General features: G+C 44.7%; 1 protein-coding gene across 1 annotated transcript in view; it reads right to left on the minus strand.

Moving 5' to 3' along the window:
* axo (axotactin) overlaps positions 1-26,488 on the minus strand; it is a 129,209-nt gene that overhangs the window by 35,513 nt on the left and 67,208 nt on the right. Inside the window, exons 3-15 of the mRNA XM_084578389.1 lie at positions 24,752-25,083; positions 20,475-20,638; positions 19,536-19,706; positions 14,426-14,692; positions 12,661-12,767; positions 11,321-11,478; positions 9,431-9,572; positions 8,151-8,480; positions 7,794-7,930; positions 4,819-4,931; positions 4,309-4,539; positions 1,841-2,016; positions 854-996 (exon numbers count right to left, since the gene is read on the minus strand). Coding sequence (XP_084434515.1) covers positions 854-996; positions 1,841-2,016; positions 4,309-4,539; positions 4,819-4,931; positions 7,794-7,930; positions 8,151-8,480; positions 9,431-9,572; positions 11,321-11,478; positions 12,661-12,767; positions 14,426-14,692; positions 19,536-19,706; positions 20,475-20,638; positions 24,752-25,047 — 2,435 coding nt within the window. The 5' untranslated portion in view covers positions 25,048-25,083. The remainder of the gene's footprint in view (positions 1-853; positions 997-1,840; positions 2,017-4,308; positions 4,540-4,818; positions 4,932-7,793; positions 7,931-8,150; positions 8,481-9,430; positions 9,573-11,320; positions 11,479-12,660; positions 12,768-14,425; positions 14,693-19,535; positions 19,707-20,474; positions 20,639-24,751; positions 25,084-26,488) is intronic.

Genomic DNA, 26,488 nt, shown 5'->3' on the forward strand with positions numbered 1-26,488 from the left:
GCAGAAAACCATGTGTGAATTACTGCTTCCAACAGACACGAGCGAGAGTGTCATGCAGTTGTGATTCGGACTACTTCGGATAGTTCTAACAATAACATTTTTGACGCACTACAAATCATGTCGTTCACACCCTTACGCGACTCTAAAATATCTCTTATCATTATTATTATAAATACCAACCACCCCTTACCTATACATTCAGTATTCCCGTCAGCAGCACTAGGCAAGCTAGCAATGGCAATTTTAATCTTCCCGTTTGTCACAATGAGTACGGAGAAAGGCGAATAGAATTTACAGCAGCGAAGATTTAGAACTCGTACCCAATTGAAATAAAACAAGCTGGGAATTTCAAATTGACACGCAAGGCATTCTCTTGGAATCGAAGCAGGCTACAAGTTTAGTTTTTCTTCAGGGTGTTTGCAAAGACTGGCCTACATGTTATTTTGTATTGGACCGCTGACTAGCCACATTGGCTATTGGTCCGAATATCTGTGTATAAATGTTTCTTTGTATCATTGAATAAATACTTCTTCATTCTTGAATTGCGATAGTAAAAAGTGCACAGCCTATTGGTTCAGGTGGTGCTGGAAAGCGTTATTTCAAATACAATGATTTCGTTCAATAATGATGTTCTTATAAAGGGATGTAAAGCCTCACTTTAGTACCAAACACCGGTTACGAGAAAGTGCTGAGGTCGGGAAAATTCCCAAATGGGCACTTTCGCCCTATCAGGGGGATACTGCATATACTTGCATTTATCAGTTTCAACCGTAATTAAGCAGCTCTAGCTTCCGCATTACTGAAAGCGGCATACATTTTACCATCAATACGCACTCTAACTTTTAATGCATACCCCAGAGGAGCCTTGAAGCACTCGTAGCTAATGTGTTGGTAGCACTGCTTCGAAGCATGAATCAGCGACTGCAGCATCTCGGGCGTAAACTCCCTGTAGGTAACGTCCATGTAGAACCCTTCGAGGCCATATTTCCTCACCACCTGCAATGTGATAAATTCAATTATTAGCGATTAAAAAGCGATTGTCGGAAGCAGTTAAGAAAAGAAGAATTGCAACCTACTTTTTCATTATAAATCTGCGAACGAACTCCGCAATTTTATTTTACCTCAAAATTCGGCAGCAGAAAACAGCCGCATATGAAAAAACGTTTGTCTGCAAGCCGAGGATAAGCTAAGATTGATAGCTAAAACTGCCCAGTCTACTGTAAAAGCTGCAACCGAAAGAATATAAGAAGCCCACCTTCAGCAGGGTATGTTCCAAGACTGAAAGCACACAAATTTCTCTTCTGGTACATCCTTAGGGTATATGTGCCCGAAAGCCTTTATCTAAAGTGCTCTCGGCAAATGCGCTGATCGTAAGTCTCTGTTGAGCGCGAGTCCATTTACAACGCTAGTCTCAGGTCAATGACCTCTGCGGTTCAGCTTCAGCTACCAAAGTTCAGTAAGAGCTCAACCTAGGTTATATGCTCAACGCATATATTATGAATATTCGACGTCGTGCCCGCGTTAGCACGTGCAACCACTCAGGAGCTTGGGTGTAGTAGCCACGTTGTCATGGTAGTGCACTGCCCGCGGCATTAGAAAGCTTTGCGATGCTCCGAAAGAGAGGTAAAACAAATGCAAACACCAGGAGAACCGTAAAGTTCTGTATCCTTCATCATTTCGCAATAATACGGCTCTTACGTGAAAACGAAAGCGACATCACTCGTGAAGTGCCTTACACTTAAGGCGCTTCTCGTGTTTGGTAAGGAGTTGGTGCTGGGCATCCTGAAAGCGTATAAGAATGCACGAATACGGCGGTTATGCGCCCACTAGATATACTTACCATCTCTCTCTGCATGTTGTGGTTAACTTTGGTGGCGATGGATCCGTCGGGACGTTGCATATCACACTCAACGTGCGCCGGCGGAAGCGGTCCATTGCGGTCGATGTCGATCTTGTAGGTTCCCGACTTGCGGTAGCCCACCAGGAAGAGCTCCTGGCAAGTGCGCTTGTACGTCGCTGCGTGGATGGGCAGAGTGGACCGAAACGACAAAAAGAGGCGAGAAACGTTAGCTTACAAGCGCACGCCTTCACAGTAGCAATTAAGTAACTGGGATTTACTACTAAGCGTATAAAGACATGAGCTCCATGTTCCTTGATGCTCGTTTAAGGTAATCTATAGCGGATTTTTATTTCATCTTATCTGCTGTTCGCTGTTGATTAATGTCATTCTGCATGTGTTGCAAACTTGTTTTGTAATGAAAAAAACGCAAGCTTGGAAGCTACTTCGAGCCACATCTGCATTACCTGGCTGCATGAAATAAATTTGGGTAATGCTTTATGCAGCATGTTACCTTCTCGAGACGCATCTCTTCAAAGAAAAGTTCCCATAGAGGCCCACCTTTCCTTCCAGCCTGTCGTTTACGCCTGTAGATACATGGGTCCTCCTAGATAAGAGCTTAGTCCTGAGTTGATGTGGCTTTCACTGAAGCGCATGTACTGTACTATCTACATGTAAAATAAAGATGGGCCCTTTTCACGGTGCCCGACTGCCGTATACCCGCGCAGGTGTAATTCAGTGTAGATTTTTTAACAGTTACTCACCTGCACGGATAAGTTTAAAACAGCGAGCGGACAAAGGAGAAAGAAAAGGGCAAAATCAAAACGTAACTGCATAGTGCCATTTCCGCACTAAAAATGCTGTAGCGGTCAAGTTGGTCACTGCTGATGCTCTTGCGTTCGTGTTATTTTGCGTCAGTACATATTCTGCGCGCTCGAACGAAACAGGGTAGTCGACAGACACAGAAGTCGTGATTACGATAGCGTCATTCGGTGCGATAACGTTAGGCACTTCAACAACACTCCTCATTGCGGCTGAACACGCTCGGGCGTTTATCAGAACGACGGGCTAGTGATTGCAACGCCTTCGCTCATATCTGAAGAACAGTTGTGCGACGTCTGAAAATATCGAAAAAAGAAGACCGAGAAATGACAGAAAGAACTGAGCAATATATACCCGCGATCGTTAAGCAAAAAGGGGAGTCAGTGGTACTGAGCTTATGCCGAAATATAACTACGCTTGGTATTGAGTTACGTTAAGGCCAGACTAGAGCTGTAAAGGATGGAATGACAGAAGTTTCGCCAAATGTGACGAAGTTTTTATGTCGCAAGTCACTCGCTACATAAGTGGACGTGGTCGATATCGAGTCTGTACATTGCACGAATGGTACACGCAGAAAATACTTCTGAGGCTTCAAGTTTCTGCTGGCAACTTTCTACTTCCTTCAAGGACACTATGACGACAGAGAGAAACGCCTGTACATAATCCCTCGTGCATACTCAGAAATTTTGGATAAATTCTGCAAACATGATTTATAGCGTAATCTTTCCCCATATTCCATAACTACACTATGGCAACCTATGTGTTTGCATATCCTCCCTCTGCGGCCTTGTAGTTTTCTTTTTTTCTCTATTTATTTTCAAGAAGGCACCTCACTGATTTTCTTTGATAATCATAATTACCCGTCGTGGGCGCAGGACAGTGTTCTGAAGCTACGCATCAGGAGTTGAGACGATTTCTATCACTGGATTCATAAACGTATATTTTAATAATCTGGCACAGGACAGGGTGGTTAATTAGAGGAATATGAGAAGGAGAGAGGCCTTTGCACAGCAGAAGGGCAGTCAGGCTGGTGATGATGATGATGATGATGAATATTCCAAATCTGTCTCACAAACATTTTTTTATATATATAAACGCAGCCCACTGGTTTTTGATGGCATTTTCGTTTACCCTATGCGAGCGCTGGACAAACTTTAGAAGCAAATTTTTGCTAAGCACAAAAAACTTCGACCATTGTCCATCAACGTCTACTTAACAGTAAATTACGATATTTCACCGTTGCCTCATAGTTAAAAGTTGTCCAAGAAAACTGGACTCGTCTATCGAGCACATAGATCTCATTAATGAGCCCTTCTATTGATGTGATCGTCCCGGCCAAGCACCGTGATTTATATGCATCGTTTGCGAAGAACAATAATTCTTCGGCGTGGTATAGAAAGACGACATTTCCATTCGTTTCCATGCATTATTTGCTTATGTTGAAAACGCCCCCTGCTTCTAAGGTTGCCCGGCGGATGCTGTTACCATATGGGCAAGGACGCTACGCTCTGTCTCCTTAAGCCTCTGTAAGAAATGCAATATTCAAACACACACCCGTTTTTCCTCTAGTTGAGTATCGCTTTACCGCGTTACGTGCCTCATTCGCAAAGGAAAGCGTCTAGCGTAAAGCAATCACGGGAGCAACTCACAGAAGTGGCACGTCTTGCCCGTGTATCCGGTGCCGTTGCAGTTGCACTTGAACCGGTTGCCGTCCAGGTAGCACTGTCCGCCGTGTTCGCATGCGTTCGGGTTGTTGCAGGGGTTGATGAGCTGGCAGTTATCCAGCGAGACTTCGCCGTGCGCGTACTCCGTGCCGACCACCTTGCGAGGGTCCACCCACTCCTTCTCCACGTAGATGTCGCGGATGCAGCCCACGAATCCTGAGAACAGAACGGTCATCCAACGACGTACTTCATTACTCTGCATGTACTTGAAGTTATTATATAGTCAAGTTCAGCAACCATGCCTTATCATATAAGCCTTACCAACCTTAAGTGCACAGTCTTTTTTTTTTTTCGAGATATGTCTAGGCACTTTGCATTGTTGAAAGGTACCTCACGCATATATTCGAGCAGGAAGTGCCAAACCATACAGTTTCCAGAAACCTCAAATCAAGGAGCCTATAGGGAGGGAACTATTGGCCCATTAGAGCATCTTACCCATTACGTGCTGCTTGGGAAATCCTCCAATCACAAGCGGACCGACCAGCTCCACAGGTCGGGGATAGTTGTCCTTGAGCTTCCGGCTGAAGTCTATTGTCAGCTCCACAACTCTGCAGAAGAAAGTGTCACGAGATTGGAAGTGTCAATATGGTTCCAGCTCGCGAAGTCATTATAGAAAATTCCCCATTCTATTCTATTATATTCCCCACACATGGTGAATAGAATTCAAGGATAGATAAAAACATCGATAGAAAAAAAAAAAAAAACAGATGCGCGCATTGAAGCTTATACAGGGCTAAAATTATTTCTCTCCTTGTTGCTGCATTGTATCGTTTCCTTCCTCCACTCCACCCCTCTTAGAAGCGCTTACTTACCATCTCCGGCACCTTTAATGATGGTAGCTCATTGGTTATCTGCAGAGATAGCGACTCTCATTGACCGGCAAGGCACTGTCCTTTCAGTCCACAATGACGCGTTCCAGTGAACACATCGTTTTATCGAGTGGCGGCAAGATTAAAGGAGCCGACACTCGAGAAATTTGCGAGCAATGCGCAGAATTCAAAGCGAAATAGTCTCAGCCACACCACCAGGTTTCGCATGCTCTGCAGGGGGAAGGTCTTATACAGCTTGTGGGGCACTGTGAGCTTCGTTTGTGCAGCTGTCCATTCGTACGCGTTGCATGCATACCTGCTTGCGTGTTAGCCCCAGCCAGCGTTATCAAGAGTCTCCGCTCCCTTCGCGTCTTCCCGTCAACAAGCTTTTTTTTTTTTTTTTTTTTTTTTTGACAGAAAATGAAATAACGAAATCCGTTGGTAATACACACGTGCGTCAAGTAGTGAACAGCAGATGAGAACAGCAGCATTGACTGTTGAATACATGAGTGAAATATGCCAGGCCATTTGAATCGACAAGTACTAGCAGCGCTATTGCTTACAGTATAGGAAATAAATGATTGAGCGAGTAGCGGGAAAGAAAGAAACAAACAATTTTTTGCAGCAGTTCTTCATTCATTCCTTTTTTTCATGGACATATAACCAGCTCCGTGCCCCGTGAGTCTTGGTGTTAGCTTTCATTTTTGATAATTTCCTGCCATTGTTGCGTAACAGTGCCACTGCAGAACCCCAGGGCACCTGCAGCCAATATCAGCACTATGCGCCCACACAAGCGGACAATCACCCGGGCGCCTTGATCAACCAGGCAGTGTTATCAGCGGCAGTTAAAGGGAAGCTGAAACACTTTTTAGAGAATTTCACGACATTCAGGCAATCGGATACATGAAACTTGTAGATTAGGTTCAGAAATTGGTTTTGCGCTGCCTGCTAAAAGTATCATGTAATCAACAATTAATATCGCGACGATCTTCAGGCTTCACCTCATAGTAGCAAAGCAATGCAGAGAAACTATACGAAGGCATCATTATCGGTCACGTTCTAAATCTCACCTGCTTTCACCTAATTTCTTTTGTGAGTCGCCCGATCCCGCCAAACAACGCCTCGTGGTTTTTACTTTCGTTAGCGTTGGTTCCTTCCTCTGTGTAAAAGTTTAAGCGCTGGAAATACATCACCTCAGCAGATGATGTCATATTCGTCATGCCTACTCCGCACCGTATGCTGCTGAGAAGCCTGAACGCCGAAGGACTTTAGTTCAACGATTACGGCGTCAATACAAATGACGGCGCAAAACGATTTGGCACGATTTACCATTAGCATTTACACATTCGATTTCTTCAATTTAGGTTTCATCATAAAACCGCTTCAACTGCCCTTTAAGACCAGACGAAAGAATGCCGTCAGTATTTGAATGCAACAATGAAACCCTGCGTTGTACTGAAAAGCATACAAAGTTCTCAATTCATCGCCAGCAGCAACTACACCATTGCGCTGCACGAGCGTGATAGAAGGCGCAGTTTCTATTCGTACTCACAAAAGGAGAAAAGAGGCGAGAAAAGCAAAAATAAAAACGACGTGCAGAACGCTTTTCGTCGTAGCTGACTCGCTTACGCCACTGGTCACGGTAAAGAAAGGGAGAGATTGATATCTGGAGAGGCAGCGAAATGACCCACGCAGATATTCTCACGCCATCGCGTGACCACTGGCCTCTGTACGACCGAGATCTATGTGAAGAGATTAGGACACCGCGCTATTTTAGACGCAAGCCGGACGTGCACGTTTTAGGCAGACAGTAGCGGTGAGGCAATGGTTCAAATGAAGAGAGGGCCCTAGAGACCTGCCACCTTCTTTCGTTATTGTCTCAAATAGAGCTACGTATTGATTCCTTATTCGCAACGGACGCGCATACATTTGCATACGCAGGCGTTTTCCAGCCCGAGATTTGTCGCAGGACAAGAGGTAAAATTTCAAACATTAAACAGCCCAATTAAATGCACTAAGGGTATCTATGACATTTCTAGATTGTAATGCGCACTGTAACGAATTGGCACCAGGTCGAGAAAGACGACATAATCGTGCCAAAAATACAGCTCAATATTTAGTAGTTGTGTCGTAATGTTGGACGTCTCCGTAGTTGCATACTATTTTTTATAGCTCTGACGTTTTTTTCCTGCACTAGTGTCCAGTTGTCTGTAGTTCTGTAATAATTTTCTGCAGATACTACAGAAAATTGTGATGTTGCAACAAAACTTCGTTGCCACTGCAGTTTCTTCTCAAGAAACCGCATAGAAACTTATTTCGTGCCGACAGAAAATCTCTGCAGTTGTTTTTCGACTGGTCATGCGTGTTTTACGAGCCAGAATTCTAGCTGTGAGGCTTGTAACAAATCAAGAGTTCTCGTGTTACTAGCGTGCTATGTAAGCGCTGCCCTAACATATGGGTGTTCTTTTATCACTCAAGCTATTGAACCTATTCAGCTTGTTAGTGATAACCAGTTCATCAAGAAACCAACTGCAAAAGCGACTTCCTTGAACTAGAATTATGTATTAACAGAAGCGTTCAGCGGAGACGAGTGGGCCTTACTCGTTCTCGAAGATCACTCCAACTTGGTGCCAATGGCCGTCGGTGAGTTGCTTCCCTTTACTGAGGAACCAGTAGTGGGAAGGGTTGGTCTCGTCCGGGACGATGGTGAAGATGGCGGTTCCTTTCTTCAAACGTATCTGCAGATTGATACATGAGAAGACATTTAAAATAAGCAGGCTGAAGACTTCTTCGAAAGAGCTGCGCCTGCCGCTACACTGTAAAGAAACTGGACAAAGAATATGACTTGCATAAAAAAATTTAAGCACTATTACGATACCCCTTAATACGATATAGCGTAACTCCTGTCCGGCAATGGTCTAGGAAAGGAAGAGAGTTGGCGAAGCAGTGCCCACTCGCCTCCCAAAAGCCCTGCCCTTTGTCGGAGCGCAGCAGGCTAGAGGCGATGACAGTCTCGTTCTGGTTGGTCTTGAAGTCCACGGAGATGTCGAGGCGCGTCTTGCTGGGCAAATTCAGCGTCAACCGTGACTCGGCGAAAGGGAAAGTGAGAGGGATGGTATCCACCAGCGCGCAGCCGTACTCGACGGGGAAGATGCCGTTGTGCCTCGCCTTGGGCTCGTTCTTGCGCAGCGACTGCAGGCAGTTGTCCCGGTTGAAATACACCTCGCGGAAGCACCCCACGAACTTCAGGTCCGTCACCAGCCCTGCGGTGCGGAAGCGAAGAAAGAGCTATGAATAAAGGAGCTAAGGAATGGAAGCTTCGGGCTCGGGCTTTGTGAAGGAGACCGTTTGCTATGGCTAAGTGTACAAACTCCATCCCTCCGCCGGCCGTGAACTATGGACTATAAATAAGGCTATCGTCAGAATTAAAGACGTGCTATGCAGTGTATTTTTTCGGTGCATAACTTAAAAAAAGTGGCTTTAGATTGTTCTCGGTCCTAGAACTACATTGTAGGCTAGATCGGACACGGGATAAGAAGCAGACGGCTTTAATTATTTCACCAATTAAATAAATATTTTACTCACCCTTTATTTTGTTTTTATTATAGTGTTAAGCTGTATTTGCTCAACTGGAGCTCGCACTACGATTAGCATAGCCGGGAAAATAATGAAAAAAATTGTAGCGCGCTTTACAAAGCGCACAGATGTCATCCTGATAGGCAGCTTTGCATCGTAACAGAGCAGCGGCTGTGTTGCGTTCTTTTCTCCTCCTTTTCCGATCTTTACCCGTTTTTCGAATTTCCTGACTGCAGAATGGTCAAGCGGAACCTTCCCTACTCAAACTCAGCACCTTTCGTTTCTTTCTCTATTCTTTCACCCCAATTAAACTTTATTTGTATATTAGTAGCATCGAAATTATGGCACAAAAATGCAATATAAAGCGTTACTCAATTCACTGACCAGCGAACGACAACGAGATCGAACCTGAACTGGTGGCACTCAGTGCACTCAGTCAACGCAGGTTAAGTTTCGTCACGTCACTGTCAGCGTCATGTAAGAAAATTAGAAAACAGGAAATGAAGCTTAGATTTTACTTAACGAACCCCCAATTTAATGCACCGACGCTGTGTTTTGATATGCTGTAGCAAACGTTTTACCCCTTTAAAAAATTGCAAAAACTGGAAAGTTTCGCGGTGCGCAGATTGGCCAAGCATCTGCAGATGCTACATGCCTTGTGCCTCGTGAGGCACCCCTCCGATGTAAATGTCAGGGTCGAGGTGCAGGTAGTAGTTCTCGTCGCTGATGCGCAGAGAGTGCACCGTTTTGTCCATGTACAACGTCACCTGGGTCCCGTCGTGGATCATGGTGAAGTTGTGCCACCTGCGGAAGCACAATGGTGATAGCACGACGAAACTTAGCTCCAAACGCCCAGGCACGATGAGCAAAACATTTTAGATAAATTTATAATAGTGAAAACATACTGCCATAAATGCATACCGGACGCATCCTGCACAATCAAAGACAGGAGCGGGGCCAGGGACAACCACAACACGTGCGTAGTTGCCATCCTACAAGCCGGTATACGTCTACAGCAGTAGGCGCATGCTCAAAAATTTACAAACCACCGTATCAAAACAGGGGCACTTTTAGTGCAATTAAACTCAATTTAATATGCATAATTTCTATGGCTCCACTAACTTTTGTTCTAGTTAACTCGATAAGCTGTCAATGCTGATAACACAAGCGCTAAAGTATAGCACGGTTATTAAGTAGCAGCATCACTGCGCTCCAAAATACGATGCAGTGTGGTAGGATACGATGTGCATCAGTGTGGATAGGGCACGGGTATCAGAACGCAGCCGCGCGGTTTACAGAGGAAGCTACTGTACTGGGGCCAGCAGAGAGCACTCAATAAATGGAAGCACATCAGAGATTGCAAATCCTTCGCAGCCAGGGTTTTAGAAAAGTCACTGTCTGGTCATGTCCTACGTAGCAGTAACTAGAGCGAAGTCCGGATCTCATATTTCTATCAAACTTTATAAATAACGGATTATTCACTGATCAGCATCCATCTAAGCACCGTCATGTGCTCACAAAGCACACAGCTGCCTCAGAAATGTCACAGTTGAAAAAAAAATCATATTGATCCGGAGTTAGCATCTGGAACCAGTGCACACCCGACAGCCATTGAGGTATAGACAGTAGAGCTGTATGCCATTCCCACCTTAACAAGGAGAAATCGTGTCTGCTGATGCGAACCACCCGTCCCCCTTTACTAGCAGTTTGTGAAATCAGGCACCACACCTATCCACCCCAGGAGGGAAGACGCTCATATTCATTCCTTGTGCGAAATATGCTCTGCTGCCATTGACGACCGCAAATCACTTGAAGCAAAAGAGGACTTGACAGCCTTCTTCGGCGTAACTCAAAATCATGCACGGGGTTCATACTTATGACGACTCGTAAATGTCTGTTGTACGTCTGTGAATTCGTGGAAAAGAACGGCGCTGCCGAGTACCAGCATTCAGTAGATGATCAAACAGGCAGCGCTTTTCAAAAACAGCCAATCCAGCCTCGCTGAAGTATACATTGCCGATACTAAATGGTTAAACCAACTTCAGGTGTAGCGAAAGCGTGCTGCAGTCACCATTTTTCCACTTCCGCTTAGCTAAGGTTTGTCCCAACATCTGCCAGGACGGCCACGATGCGGGATCTGGTAGTTTTGAAACAGTTAATAAGCTAGGATTGCATCACTTGCAGCATGAGTAACAATTTCTCGGGCATTTCTCTGAAGCGCAGCTTGACGTCGCTTCGAAGGCGCTATGCCAGCTTCTATAAACCAGCTGTAGACATCCTATGAACTGAAAATTACAGACTGAATGCGCAAACCTGTCTTAGTTTTCCGCTGCTCTGTCATAGATAGAAAACTGTTATCCCCGTTTTGTTTCATTCGATTGCGCCGTATTTCAGCGCCAAATCCATGCCTGGGGTAATTAATTACAGAACTGATGAAATAGACGGCTGTATACACCCGAATATTGCTGCAGATATATTTCGTTTCGAAAAGAATTCGTACAGGATGCCTGCACGCTACTGCTCAGTAAAGCTCATGGCTTTGCCACACTTACATTTCATCGTGGAGATTCGAGCCCATTGTGACGTTCAGTAGTCCTCGGCCAAAGTCTATGCTGAAGATAAGGGCACCGCCTTTTATGCTGGCAGCAACCGTGTTTTTCGGGTCATGCTCTCCCGAGGCTAAGAAGAGGACGGCTTCCGGAACGTACACCTGTTTAACGAAAGAAATGCCCGCATTTATAAGACCAATACGAGGATGATTAAAAATGTGCCATCGATCTCACGAAAGCAGTTTCGTTCTTTGTTAGGTACAGAGAAAGAAAGGGAGAAACAGAAGAACAGAAAAACAGGGAGACACCTATGTGTTGCCCAGTATGCTACCGTACATGTCGAAAGGGGAACAAAAAGAGATTCAGGAAAGGGAATGAAAACTAACTTTTGCACATGTTCGTATAGCATTACTATGAAATTATACAGGCCGTACAATAAAAGTTTTCAGGTTTTAACTCAACCCGTGTTTTGAGAATTTTAATCTCACATTTACAGCCTTCCTCTGGTGTGAAGTTCAGCAAGTCAGCATACGTACAAAAAAAAATGGCTGAGGCTTAGCTTGGTTAAGCCTGGTCAGATGCGAAGCATATTTATTGCTAAACTCGGCTCTTCTGGGCTCTCTGCAGCACGCCGCAGCCTTCGCTTTTCATTCCACCGCTCGGCTGCACTCCCTGGAGGCATCGCCACCTTTTGTGAGGGTCTACTGGAGGCGAGCGCAATCGTCTCCCCTTTATATATAAACCTGCGCTATACCACGTGGTCCGCACAGCGTGCAACCGCAGCCGACGGCGCGAGCCGGTCCCCGTCTCTCCTCTGCCGTAACGTAAGCGTATCACGTGGTGTGACGTCACCATACCACGTGGTCCGCACGGCGTGCAACCGCAGCCGACGGCGCGAGCCGGTCCCCGTCTCTCCTCTGCCGTAACGTAAGCGTATCACGTGGTGTGACGTCACCATACCACGTGGTCCGCACGGCGTGCAACCGCAGCCGACGGCGCGAGCTGGACCCCCGTCTCTCCTCTTTCGTGACGTCAGCGTATCACGTGGTGTGACGTCACCATACCACGTGGTCCGCACGGCGTGCAACCGCAGCCGACAGCGCGAGCCGGTCCCCCGTCTCTCCTCTGTCGTGACGTCAGCGTATCACGTGGTGTGACGTAGCATTCCACATTCTTTTCACGACGTGTAACCGTCACGAAGGGCTGTGGTTTACCTCTAGCAATATGCTTCGCACAGAAACATTCACAGACTATACTGTAGAACTAATTCTAGTAATTCCCTCGCCTAAAGAAAGAGATAGCATAGAGATAGATGTCATAAGAGCAAAACAAAGAGAACTCACCCTGAACATCATGCTTATCCTGTTGTGATCGGAGTGGACGCGATCTTTCCAATCGTATATGCGGTAGGTGATATACGAGTTCCCTCTCAAGGTCACTGTCGTCAGGTCTAGAAAACATCGATAATTTAAAAATTGTCACTTTCAATTTCTTGGTCCACATTATATTATTCATGTCACAGAAAATGTCTCACGAGCCCACCAGAGAGAATATAGTCAAGTAAAACTTATTGCTGGGCTAATTGGTGCATTGCTCTTAGAAGGAAAAATTAATAGCGATAACAAATAGACACTCACAAATAGGCACACAGGACAGGCACTGACTCCAACTTCTTTTTCGAAACAACACTACATGCAAACTTCTTCAACAACCAAATGCGCCTACAGCGTCGGAAACATATGCATAGCAGTTTAGGCGTACCCTACCTTACCAAAAATCATAACACGACTTTCACTACTAAATAGCGATACAGATGATTCACTGATACATTTCGAACCTAGTTCTCTTATCTTATAAGCCTCTTATATAAAAAGGCTAGGTTCTAAATGTATCAGTGAATCATCTGTATCGCTATTTAGTAATGAAAGTCGTGTTTTGATTTTTGGTAAGGCAGGGTATGCCTAAACTGCTATGCATATGTTGCCGAAGCTATAGGAGCATTTGGTTGTTGAAGTTTGTATGTGGTGTTGCTTCGAAAAAGAATTCTGAGTCAGCGCTTGTCCTGTGAGCCTATTTGTGAGTTTCTATTTGTTAGCGCTGTTAATCTTTCCTTTTCAGGGAGAATATGACTATCAGGTCTCTCCAAGAAGTTTTAGTTAGTGGGGTTTAATGTTTCAAAGCGGCTAAGGATATGAGAGACGCTTCCAATCGGTTTTGTCTTCTTCTTTACGCATTTCTTGTGCCAGTATATTCATACCGTATGTCGTTTTAAGCAGCTCTTTTCAATCGTCAGTTACCATAAGACGCCGTAATTGCAATCAATCAGAGCATAAATGATGCTCGTTCGAGGGTATTATGCAGCATACGCTCATCTAAGAGGGCGTAAATGAACCAATTTGAGGAAGAGTAACACTGCGACTAGCTCAAGCGCACAGACTACACCTAAAAGGCGCTGATGCAGTGGTACAATTTAAGAGGATATTCTCCTGAATTTTTGTTGTGAAGGGAGCTCATCCTAAACAAGCAGTTCATGATGGCACGTGTGCGTCCATTTGTAGTACGCACACGTGAAATCTACACCTTCAATAGATGTTGGTCATTTTATCTTTGGAGACAACGTTGCGCCAGACGTTGCTGTATGCGTCTGCTTGGGAAGGCTGGACACCGGATAAGAAGGTGCAGAAATATCACAGTTCCAAATCACGTTTGTCCCGCCCACTTCTCTCGTTCTTGTCTGTTCGAGCGCATTAAATATTTGCTATACCAACTAGTCCAGCAAACAACTTTGTTAAACGATAGTGCTAAAGACAGTTTGTAATAAGTCTGACGGCTAATATTGTTTACCTCTTGCACATGCTACTCAAGTGACACACTACTCTTCCCCTGTTTCGAAGACAGCTGCCCCTATGAGCTGCAATACAGTTATTTTGCGACAGTTGTGACAATGACGTGGGGGTGGTGCTACTTTTAGGGGTGCCTCGATACCAACGCCGACGGAGAGATGCATGCGGAACTATCAAGGCACCCTAGGCACCCCAGTGCTATAGTGGAAGGGTCAGCATCAGTCCGCCAGACGCAAACGCGGATGAGGCGCGCGTGTCGCCTTACTGTCGTATCCGCACATGTGGTCTTCGTAATGGGTTCCGTAGCAGTCGCAGCCGTAGTAGCTGTAGTGGTTCACGCAGCGGCCCCCGTTGAGACAGTAGTCGTACTTTTCGCACAGGTCCACGCAGTCTCTGACCACGTCCTCTTCCACGGACAGGACGGCATCCACGACACTGCCGTTCTCCAGCCGGAAGCTGACGCGCCCCATGCAACCGAAGAAGCTGTCCGTGTTGTAGTGCATGTCCGCCGACGAGTTCTTCGGGTCGATAGCTGCGTCGCCAGTCAGGAGAAAGAAAACGGGGAGTAGTAGATCAAGCAAACGCAGCACTAGGTAAAGTTAATTCCGCCTTAAGCAAAAGTTGTCCCCTCTTTCCTCTTTCTAGATTGTTATTTCAACTGCTTTAATGAGCAAGTCATCCGATTAGTCAAGGGGCAGCATGTTTTCAGTGTTTTGGCCTCCACAGAAGCTAAATTTCGTCATCGCTAATGCATACATCAAACTGCTATCACACAAATGGCAGAGAGGATAGAGAGAACCATTGGTCGGTTCTGCGAATAACAGCATGTTTTATATATTACATGTGCATCGACATGATTACGCGTTACAAGAACAAACAGAAAGTCAATCATAACACAATACAAGAAACCAGGGGTGATTTCTTCCACGTATCCTAGCGAATACACAGTTGTTGGCCGCCAATCAGTGCGTCAATCCCTCGTATGACGTCCTTGCGTTGAACGGGTGCATTGCAATGAACTGTCACAGAGCGGGGATGATTATTGTACGCGAAGTAAGGATTTGTTGCCAGATATCCGAGAGACTACAAACAGTGACGACCCGAAACCTTTATCTCTCTTAGCTCTCAGCTTACTTCGGCTGAAACCACCATTTTATTTCACAGATCCTTGAGAGACACCAGTAGACAGAGTGTAGTTGAGTCTAATTGGAGTAGACTCCCCGCACCACTAATGTATCGCGGGTAGAGAGAAGGATGAGAAAAATAGGATACAAAAATAAATAAATGACAGATTGTCAAAAGGAAATAAATTAAAATAAATGTAGGAAAGATTGGGATTGTGAGGAGGAAATGTGAGGTGGCACCATCTAACGTCCACGGCCAAGGGAACGAACAGGGATCAGCGGGCATTTATTCAAATAATAGAAGAAAAAAAAAAAACTTTTTCTTCCTTTCTTCATTGTCTTGTTTCTTCTGATCTTGTATTTCCCTTTCGAAGACGGCCTTTTTCCCAATCTTCACGTCTTCCTGTCTTGTTTTCTTTCTTCTTGATCTTGTGCTTTTCCTCTTTGCTTCTGTTCAGTTGTTCTCATTACAACATTCCTCTTCTACGTTGTGTTTTCAGACTTTGTCATCTTTGACTTCTTTCGGTAACTTCTTTTGTTGTTTGTTTATTGTTCTATAGTTGTTCTGTTGTTTGTGTTGTTTGTATAGGTTTTGCCACCTCCGAAGTATGCTCGCCCCTCGCCAAAGGCCGCAGGGGTAACTTCTGGTGCCAAAACTGTGCCTAATCATATGATTTTTCCAATATTATCTCTACCATTTCGTTGATAACATTCATGTTGTTTTCTGTTTTTAATATTTCTGGTTTTCGTTTCACTGGATTTTTCCCTACAAGTTTCTCTAATTTTTTCCCTTGTTCCTCTGTCAGTGAACAGTCTCCTAAATAATGATCAAAATTTGTAGGTATTTTGCCACATGAACATCTGGTGTTATCGCTTATATTAAATCTGGCTAAATAAAATGGAAATCTACCATGTCCTGTTAATGCTTGAGATTGGTAGTGATCAGTTGGAAAATGTCCCGGAATATGTTTAACATTTTTGATCCAATCATAAGTATATGTATCTTTACCATCTTTGTTCCATATGATATTCCATTTTTCTAGTATTTCTTTTTTAAGTTGTTTTTTGATGAATTGCTTTGTGATGGGGACAGCTATTTCATCCCCCTTATCCCAAGCTCCTTTTGCTAGTTCGTCTGCTTTGTCGTTACCTTCATTTCCACTATGTCCTCTTATGTATGTCAAAAATATCTTTGATGTTTTGTTTTTTAGTAATTGTTGCTTTATTTCTTGAACAAAAGGATTGTTACTATTTGGATTATTGAGTGATTTTAGAGTACTGAGGCTATCTGTTATTATTTGGTAAGTTTTTCCGTCCTTTTTATTGTTGATATACTGTACTGCCTCTTTGATTGCAACTGTCTCTGCTACAAAGTTGTTACTATAACTGGGGAGTTTAAATTGTTTGTACTCTAACATTATCCCTGATTTATCAAATACTACGAATGCTGCACCATTTTTTACTTGCATTACGTTTCCTTCTGCATCTTTGTTTTGAGTTTGAGATCCATCTGTAAAAATGTTGATATCTGTTTCAGTAATTTCTTCTTGGAATTCAAATTTCGGTCTTTCTGATGGGTGATATTCCCATATATCATGCTTATCTCCTATTTCTTCACTTGCTATTTCCATGGTTTCCCATTTGAACAGTTTCTCCTTCTGCATGATTGAATATAGTTCGTTTTCTTGTTCTATTTTTAAGGTAACGGGAGGAATTCCTGCTAGTATATTAAGGGCTACATTTGGAGTTGTTCGATAGGCCTTTGTTATTAAAATTAATGGAATTCTTTGAATGACGCCTAGTTTCCTTTTGTTATAAACTCTCCCATCATACCAAACTGGGGATGCATATACTATTTGTCGCTCAATTGCTTGTAAATAAATTTTCCGTAATATCTCTTTTTTGATTCCTTTTCTCACTCCTGTGAATCTACTTAAATTTTTTGTTAAGGTTTGAACTTTATCTTGTATATATTTTAAGTGTGGTAAAAATGACATTTTCCTGTCAAATATTACCCCCAATATTTTGAGTTCCGTTACTACTTTGAGTTTTGCAGCATCCATTTTTATATTTGGTGGATGCGTGCCATAATCTTTACCTATTGTGAGTACCTTTGATTTTTCCGGATTAAATTTCAAGTAATGCGTAGTTCCATACTCATGTATTCTGTCTAAGATATCATTTGCTTTCTTTTCTAAGTCTCTTCTTGATTTGTATTTGATTGTAACGATAATGTCATCTGCAAAAGCTTGCAGATGTGTTTCCGGTGGTTTTTGTATATGGAATATACCATTAAGAGTTAAATTCCAATAAAGGGGACTTAATGGAGAACCCTGAGGTGATCCTGTATCTAAATCTCTTTCTATGTTTCCAGTTTCAGTTTCGTATATGATTTTCCGTTGTCTTAACATACTGTCAGTTACTTTTATTAAATTGTTATAGCATTTCAGTAATTTTAGCTTTCCTGTTACAATTGTTGGTTTGATAGAGTTAAATGCGTTTTTAATGTCTAAAGAAACTATTGCTATGCCGAGGTGATCGAGTTTTGCTTCAGTTATTTTCTTTTTGATTTCCTTTAATGCTGTTGTGGTTGATGTTCTATGTTTAAATCCGTATTGGTATTTTTCAAATAGGTGATTTTTATGAAGGTAATGATAAATTCTGTCTTTAATCAGCTTTTCGAATACTTTGCCTAGAATTGAATTTATTGCTATAGCGCGATATTTCTCTATTCCTATTCTTTTTTGGAAATCTCCTTTTGGTATTAATACAATTTTGGACGTTCTCCATTTCTTAGGAAAGTATCCTAGCTTTAAACAGGAATTAAATAGGTTATTAAAGTATTTGCTTTGTGTTTTATATAATGTTTGTACGAAGGTAGTGTTGATTTTGTCAGGACCTGGAGTCACATTAGTTCTTAGGTTTTTTATTACACCTTCTATCTCTGTTGCAGTGAGCTCTTTGTCATCTATCAAATACACCAGTAGACAGCGCGCGCGTGGCGAACTACGTCTATAGTGCCTAGAATATACTATTCTAGGCACTATACTACGTCCCAGCCGCGAAATTTTGCAAGCCAACCGCTGGCACGCTGTCAACTGCTAGCTCAACTATTGCAAAGAAGTTGCGGCTGACTCAGCCGCCTACGGCGATACGCTACTTTTGCGATAACAAACGCCGCACTTGGCTAAGCGATAAGCAGAGGTGTGCTGATGACCGACAGGGCCGAGGACCTATAGGCTAGGCCGGCTTTGTATTCTTAGGATACTTGCGGAAGGCCCGTTAACATCGATGTGAGAATAAATCCATCATGAAGCATCGTCGTAATGGCTCTATACATGGAGCAGAGAAGTTTGCATTTTTTTAAACGACGAACATGAGAAGGCAGTAGAAGAAATGAGCACCCTTCGCTCTATCGGGCTTTTGCAGCCCATATTCACACTGTTAATATTCGGGGGCCAGCATGTGAACGCGCGAGTTTTCAAAAGAAACATGCTAGAACTCGACGACAGATATGACAAAAACCATACAAAGTCCTTCATGCTTTTCCTGTTGTGAAATCAGAGCATCTGCCGCCTATGTTACGAAGACTTAGCCCAAACATTTTCCTAGCTATCGGGTCAGGATATTGAAGTTCTGGCCTCGCACTTTCGCCCGGAGTATTTATATATAGGCAATATCTTAACCAACTATTTGTTGTGCACCCGTGTGTGCATGCCTCTTGGAAGAAACCCCAGAACCTCGCACTACCATTACACTAGTTTTAAAGTCCCAATCAGTGACAACTTTTGCAGATACGAGGGTTTTCTGTTAGCTGCTGTATATTCGTATAATAATTATGTAAATATATTTCTCTACCACCTTCTATGCCGCCCGATCACCAAGTAATAAATATTCACATGAGCTATGTGATAGCATGCGAATTTCGCTACATGCCTAACCACCTAATCCCCCTCAGCCAGAAAAATGCATAATTTGTTTAATCCAGTAGCGCCATAGCTCCTAGCGGCCGCGTTATAGTGACAGAGAGACAGGAATACTTCAGTCACACGACTCAGCCGAACATGAGGCGGCAAACTGTCCCGTCAAGCAGAAATATCCAGTCCAGGGCATTCAATGCACGTTAATGTGCACTAGGCATGGAAATGCAGGAGCACGAGTACTTGAAATTCACAAGAACAACCGATGGATTTCAATCCGAGCGAGCCAGAGAAACAGTGGGTAGCTTGGGCGGGGCCAACTGGTACTCACAGCCAAAATAGAGGTAAGACGGAGTCGCCTCCGATCCGATGTCGTACCCTCCGCGGTGCACCAGTGACGACAAGTTGATGCTCAGGTCTTCGTGGTCCACACGAACCCGCATCTCGCCCTCGGACGGCGTCACGCGTAGTGTCACCGTGTGCCACCGGTCGCGGTTCAGGCCTGCGGGGAACACGGTTCAGAGTACAAAGACGCTGTTCATGCTTTCCAAGATATACTGCTGAAGACACAAAGAGGACGTGCCAAACGACTAATAATGAGAGGTCCCTTCAGCAGTTGCTGTTGGTGTCTGAGGTACTATAACTCTCGATGCGTTAAGGATGTAATAGCGCTAGCAAACAATACGGTAAAAGAAGAAGGCAAACGCATCCGACTTTTCTCTTAGCGTTTTTTGTTTTTATTGCATCAACTTAACTTAGTCAGCCCGCATCAGCGCTCTTCTACAACACTGTTACCCTACATACGTAGCAATTAGAGCATTTACAGCCCCATGGCTTCCAGCAATTCTATTGCGTCGGATGCATATCCGAGGATTGGATATTCGCGGAGAGCTTTTAACCATTGTCTTGCTGGAGTAACTGGTAAGGCCCTCAACAGTGGCTCAGCGCCTATGGCAATTCTTTTACTATGATTTGTATCAGTAGCCGACAGAGGCTGATGATCCCAAGGTCGCGTGATGGAATCTCGACCGCAACGATCGCACGTGGATGGAGGCGAAATGCAGTAGTACCCATGTTCTGTGCGATGTCGGCACGTAGAAGCTCCCTAGGTGCTTTAGATCAGCCCGAAGCCATCTTCTATTACGCCTCCAATATACAATGTGCATTTTAGAAATAACTTCTACACACCATACACACTTTCTAATTATGCATTCTTTTTTTCAGCGTATGACCTACACAGGTGATTTCACAACTCTTTCTTGGCACCTACCTTTTCCGACGTAGAAGACCTCGTTTCCCTCGGTATTGAGGATGTGTATGATTTTGAGCCTGCCGTTCTCGAGCATGACGTAGAGTTCATAGTTTGGCACCTTGTCCACCTCGGATGACTCCTCCAGCAGGTGGTAGAACAGAAGCCCGTGGGGTTTCTCGGTCCTGCAACATGCAACGGTCGAGACGAGCGCAGTGCCGCGTTCAGAGGTCTTGAGAAAAGCCGTAGAAACATACGCTTGCCACTAGCCCAGAAATAACAAAATATGTCCGGCCACCAAAGGAAAGGAACCGATATCACGAGCGCATTGTGGCGGTCGGGCTTCTCCCATTTGCATGGCCTCCAAAACGTCTGCATTGTTTTACCAATCCAAAGCAGCAACGAGCCAGTGGTGTTAATTTTAAACGAAGGTTTTACTAGCCCATAACGCGAAACTCTGTTCGCCGGCGTGTGGACCCGATGGTACCCCAAGAAGACCAGGTGTCCACAGAAAGAAGTGTGACTGATGCAACGCATTTCCATTCCTGCATTTGAACCAATTGTTAAGGTGAGACCGTTCTAGACTCATGAAGATCTCGCGTTGTTCTTGTCGTGGCTGTGGGAAGAAGGAAAAGAAAATGCACGGGCCTGCTACTGGCTCTGTAGCTGAGCCACCTCCGCTGCCTCGTGCAGATAGAATAGAATATAGAGAAGAAAGAAAAGCAGAGGGAAAGAAAGACGCGCGCCGCAACAACAGCCGTCGTCCACCACCAGCGGTGGCGTGTGCAATGACGGCCTACAACAGATAAAAATTCGGTGCCAGGCCAGCCCCCGCCGCAAGCAGCGGTGACCCACCTGCACCAGCCCCATCAGGGCAGAGCACCTCTGAAGGGTCCCTCTCGCGTCGGCGAAATTTGTACGCGAGATACTGTGTGCGACAGATACTGCGCCTTTCTTTCTCTATAAACCAATTATAGAACGCCTGTGAACTTTGATGCTTTCAATGGAACGCTGGTTGTGTTCGAAAAGGAGCGCGCGATGTACCGTGTGCAGCAACAACGTTCAGGCTTTCGCATTTTTCCACTGAAGATTCTGCAGTACTCTAGGAACTTTGATTAGCCTTTCAGTTATAAGTTTTACTATTAAAAATAAAATATCCCTGTGTAAGTGAATCATACGCTCCCTGTCATTATACTTTTAGGGAATTTGAGTCGCCTCCTTGCTGCGTATGGTAAATACGCGTGAGAACTTTCAGTGCCAGCTGGTGTCCCGCTTCAGCGCTTTTCGGTGAGTCATGAAGCGGTAGGTTCAGTACGCGATGTAAAGTCAAGACCATCGTGTGCTTCCTATGACCTTCAAACAGCTTCGAGGTCAAGTTGGAACATAAGCCACAACCACTTTGGGTAGCTATTTTCCCACCAAAGGTCAAGGTCGAAGTAAAATAACGTGGGAAGTAGCTTAATGCGTAAGCAGCTGCGTGGCGAGACACATGATCGCTGACGTCATTCTCGAGTATATATAGAGACGAGCCGCATGCATCGGCCGCAACTATCGCTTCAGACTAGGTTTGACCGAAGCTCCACCACAACCATTTTTTTATTGCAAGTATGCGTTAGTATATAATCCCGCATTAAATCAAACTGGCAAGGTGAGCTCTACGCGCGCCGAGCTCTCTTGTAGCACAGTTAATTGAAAAAGACTGCACGGCTGCTCCAGCTATAAAGAGAGATGTCATCGCAGCTGTTAAAACATTGTTGTTTTCTTATTTATTTTTCAGAATGTTTTCCCTTACTACTTTGCCGTCACCCAGACCCATCCTTCATTCTGAAACAGGCTAATCACTGACCCAGCTTGCTGGCTCTAGGTCATGAAATCAGAGGTGTTAGGTGGAGTTAAAAAATAAACTTAAAAAAAAAAACTTGGGTAGACATACTTAGGACCGCCGACATGTGAGAATGCGAAAACATTACTCTTCGCGGCCGCAATGCATCTACAAGATGCGTCTCAGAGACGCTTCTTTGGAGGATAATGAGAAAATATTAGCTGTATGTCATCATTGTTGTGAGCAGAGTAAAAGAAACTTTTAGCTCGCTCAGAACATTTCTTTTCCTGCCGCGCACAATGTTTCTTATAGAGAAATATGCTACAAGAAAATAGGTAGATTATTCACACCACACCATAACTGCAGGAAAAGCAAGCAGTGCCCAAAGAAGTGAACACAGGCTTAGTGAATGCGTGTTCTCTGATCCCACAGTGCACGCGGTACACCCGTACGAAATACGTACGCTCAAAACCAGGCCTCCCACATGAGGAACTAGCGAAAGATATTTGTTGCGACTTTACGGGGAAAAGAAAATGCACGGGCCTCCTACTGGCTCTTTAGCTGAGCCACATCCGTTACCTCATGCGGACAGATTTATTTATTTATTTATAGGAAGAGAAAGGCGCGGTAACTGTCTCACTTGTTTTCTGTAAACACCGCAACCGCGCCATAAGGGAAGGGAAGAAGATGGGAGTGAAAGTGGAAAGAGAGAAAGAAGAGCCGTAGTGGAGGGCTACGGAGTAATTTCGACCACCTGGGGATCTTTAACGTGCGCTGACATCGCACAGCACACGGACGCCTCTTCGTTTCGCCTCCATCGAAATGCAGCCGCCGAGGTCGGGTTCGAACCCGGGTACTCCGGCACAGTAGTCGGGCGTCTTACCACTGCACCACCCCGGCGGGGCTAGTGCGGACAGAAGAGAAAATAGAGAAGAAAGAAAAAGAAGAGGAAGAGAAAGACGCGCGTCGCCACAGCCATCGTCCACCACCGAAACGGTAGCGGGTGCAATGACGGCCTACAACAGGTAAAACCAGTGGCAGGCTAGCCTCCGCCAGCTACCCTGCCCAGTCCCGTAGGGCCAGGAGCAACCACCCCTCCCCCGCCTGCAGTAACTGAACAATAGCGCAGTCGTTTCGCCCTGGCCGTGCAAGTGACAACCTCGCTAATTCCAGGAAGTGGCGCGCGTATGAGAGAATTTTGTGCAAAGTGCGTCTGGTGGCACGCAACGCTAGCACAACTGACTGCCACCTTTTCTTTCTTTATGCGTCTTTATTGAATTATCATTTGATGTTCGCTGTTGCCCTTCCCATGCAAGCACAGATCAAATGGCCTATAAATGATATACTCGAACTGTATTTCTTTAAAATATTTGTAATTATTTTCTCAGTTCATAATTTCCCCCGTTCATTCGTTGTGAATGGATGCATTCAGAAGGTGGCTGGTCAGACATCATGAAACAAAGCTGCATTGTATTGGCCGTAGATTCATTATATGCTTTCCGTTCACTGCTCACGAACAAAACGAGAGCGCAAGGCGTGGTTATACAAAAATATTTGTGCGCGACGGAGGCAATCTCACATTGCTTTTTTCCCACCTGTACTCATTATGAACATATATATTGTATCTGCTGCAGCACGTGGTCATTAGAAGTTAAAATCATACGTAAGGCAGTGAAAGCGTTTGTGGCTTATCTGCGCTGACAGTCGCTGAGTGGCGCTGACATCTAGTGCCAAATGTTGGTTCTAGTTCAGTCATTAGCTCATTGTAGAAGTCGACTATGCATTTTAGTGTCCTTAAATATGCTCCAAAGTGCACATCCATCTCCCACCGCTCCGCATTTGACAACCGTTTTCACACAAGAGGCAGGCAATTTTCTTCCATGGCTTTCGTAAAGTCATTTTACATAGTCGTGCAAGGAAAGACCCACTGGTCCACACATGATCTTCAGCGTCGAAAGAAGAACAGGAATTTATGAAGAAATTTTGAAACAAACTCTATCCTACGCCAAAGCTGAGCCGCGTGGAGGAAGGAAAGCTCAGGAGAGGTCGTCGTGCCCGTGCAACGCCTTGCGAAAAATGTGTGGCGAAACACGACTCAGTCTAGTGCAATAACTGAAAGCATCGAACGGTCTCGCGCAATTATTTTCGGATTATTAAAGCTTTCCGTGCAAGAATACTCAGCGAAAACCAAGCGTCGCTTGAGCAGGCGTCTTTACGCCAGCACGCGAGCCAAATTTGAATCACGCGCTGCGCCGAAAAGTAAACAAAGAGCACGGCCGGACAAGGTGGTACCGATCTCGTTTTCGGCTTCACAAAATATTACGTAAGGGCCCATCCTGTAATGTTTCCTTCCTCCATGCGGAGCTGTGAAATAGTTCTCCATAGCTCCGCCGTATTGATTAAATTGGGGCGCCCCCTGTGGACCGTGAAAATCGCCATCATTATTGCAGAACAGCGCGATCCAGAGGGCACTCACTTGAAGGAAAATGTGATCTCCCTGGTCTGCTGCAGAGGCCAGTAGGTGGGCTCCACTCTGAGGAACGAGCTCTCCTTGAGGAAAGTGAACACCTGACTAGAGAGGAGCAGCCGTCGCTTGCTGCCCCCCGGTGCTGCGGCCAAATAAGCGTCTTCGCCCTCGTTGCCACTGTCCTCCGCCGGGGACAGGCCGTTGCCGCCGGCTCCGGTGTCCTGGGACACCAACCCGATCTCGGCCGCCACCAGGCTGAAGAGCCAGCTGGCAGCCACGATTCGCGGCCACTTGTGTCGGAACATGGCTGGTCGGTGCGTGGGTCTCGCTGCACCCCCTTTCTGCATTGGTATGACATAACATGTTACGTGTCGTTTAACAGCCCAAAGTCGCAGATGGGCTTTAGACACATTACACGTTGCATCGGCATCGTTTTTACAACTACAACCACTGCAGAACAAATTTCTTCCCCACATTCCTCCGATTATCCCAGTCGTCTCTAATGGAGAGATTAATTTCGATCAGACCAAAGTGAGGTCGAAGGTCTAGATGCTAACTCAATGCTTAAAGGCGGAAAGAAATGTTATGGTCGAGCCAGACACAAACAATAATAATATTGCGTTCTAAATGCAATTTCTGCGAGCAGAGTGCCAGAATTATGATATATATTTATTCTAAGTATTTATCGGCTACCGCACACGGATTTCAATATCGAAATTTCACTAGCATCAGTGGATGTCTAAGTATAGGGATCGCGTATATTTGTCCGAGCTATTGATGATAATATAAAGATGAAAATAGATTGCAATTTTATTTCAAGTACTGCGATTCTAAAAATAGCAACTGTTATCAAGTAAATTGGTTTACTAAAGCCAATATATATCAAGGAGAATACTGTCAGCTGCTGCGTACGTAATATACCGCAGAAACTGTTCTAACTACGCATCGTATCAATAAAAATCATTCGTTTATTTTTCAAGTAACCCTGTGTGGTCTGCGTCAATAAGGAGTTCGAAGCCACGGATAAGGCGATGCCATATCACTCTTTCAAACGATTCAGAACTGCTACTCTTCAAAAGCCCAGCAGTGTTCTAAAAATCTGTTTTTTTTTTTTTTTTTCATTTGTTTCACTAAGAATTAACCAACAATGAGCGCATTTGACGCACAGGGAGCTTGGTAGAAAGGCAATGGCTGCTGAATTTATTTTGCCTTACTTACGGTATCATATTCGACCTGCCTGCTCTAGTGTGCCGTGCCACAATCTTTCTTTTGCTCCTCGCTCTGAAACGAACGACTAGCATTGCAACGAATTTCATTTGCACTGCAGCCAGCTACGAAGCAAAAGAATCGTCATACACGTCGTCCACTCTTAGCTAGAACAGCCGAGCACGTGACAGCGCTCTTCGAAGCGCCACTTCATTAGTCGTAGCCGCACAATGAATCGAACTAGTAGATGGCCACAAGCAGATAAATGAAGGGGAAATGAGGGTGCTCGTTATAATGCATGAAGGAAAGAAGCCAACAGTCGACAAGGCCACTTGGAAAGCATTGGGGATTGTAATTTGTCTTTTTTTTTTAATTTTTACTTCGGTAATCACATAAATTAGTATTGTAATCTGTTTAGGGGAAAGATAATTGAACACAAATACAAGAAAAAACAACGTGCCGATGGTGGGAACCGAACCCACGACCTCCGAATATCGCGTCCGGTGCTCTTCCAACTGAGCTACATCGGCCGCTGTCCCC

The sequence above is a fragment of the Amblyomma maculatum genome, chromosome 9 (genome assembly GCF_055883805.1).
Source record: "Amblyomma maculatum isolate TAMU_Amacu chromosome 9, ASM5588380v1, whole genome shotgun sequence".
NCBI lineage: Eukaryota > Metazoa > Arthropoda > Arachnida > Ixodida > Ixodidae > Amblyomma > Amblyomma maculatum.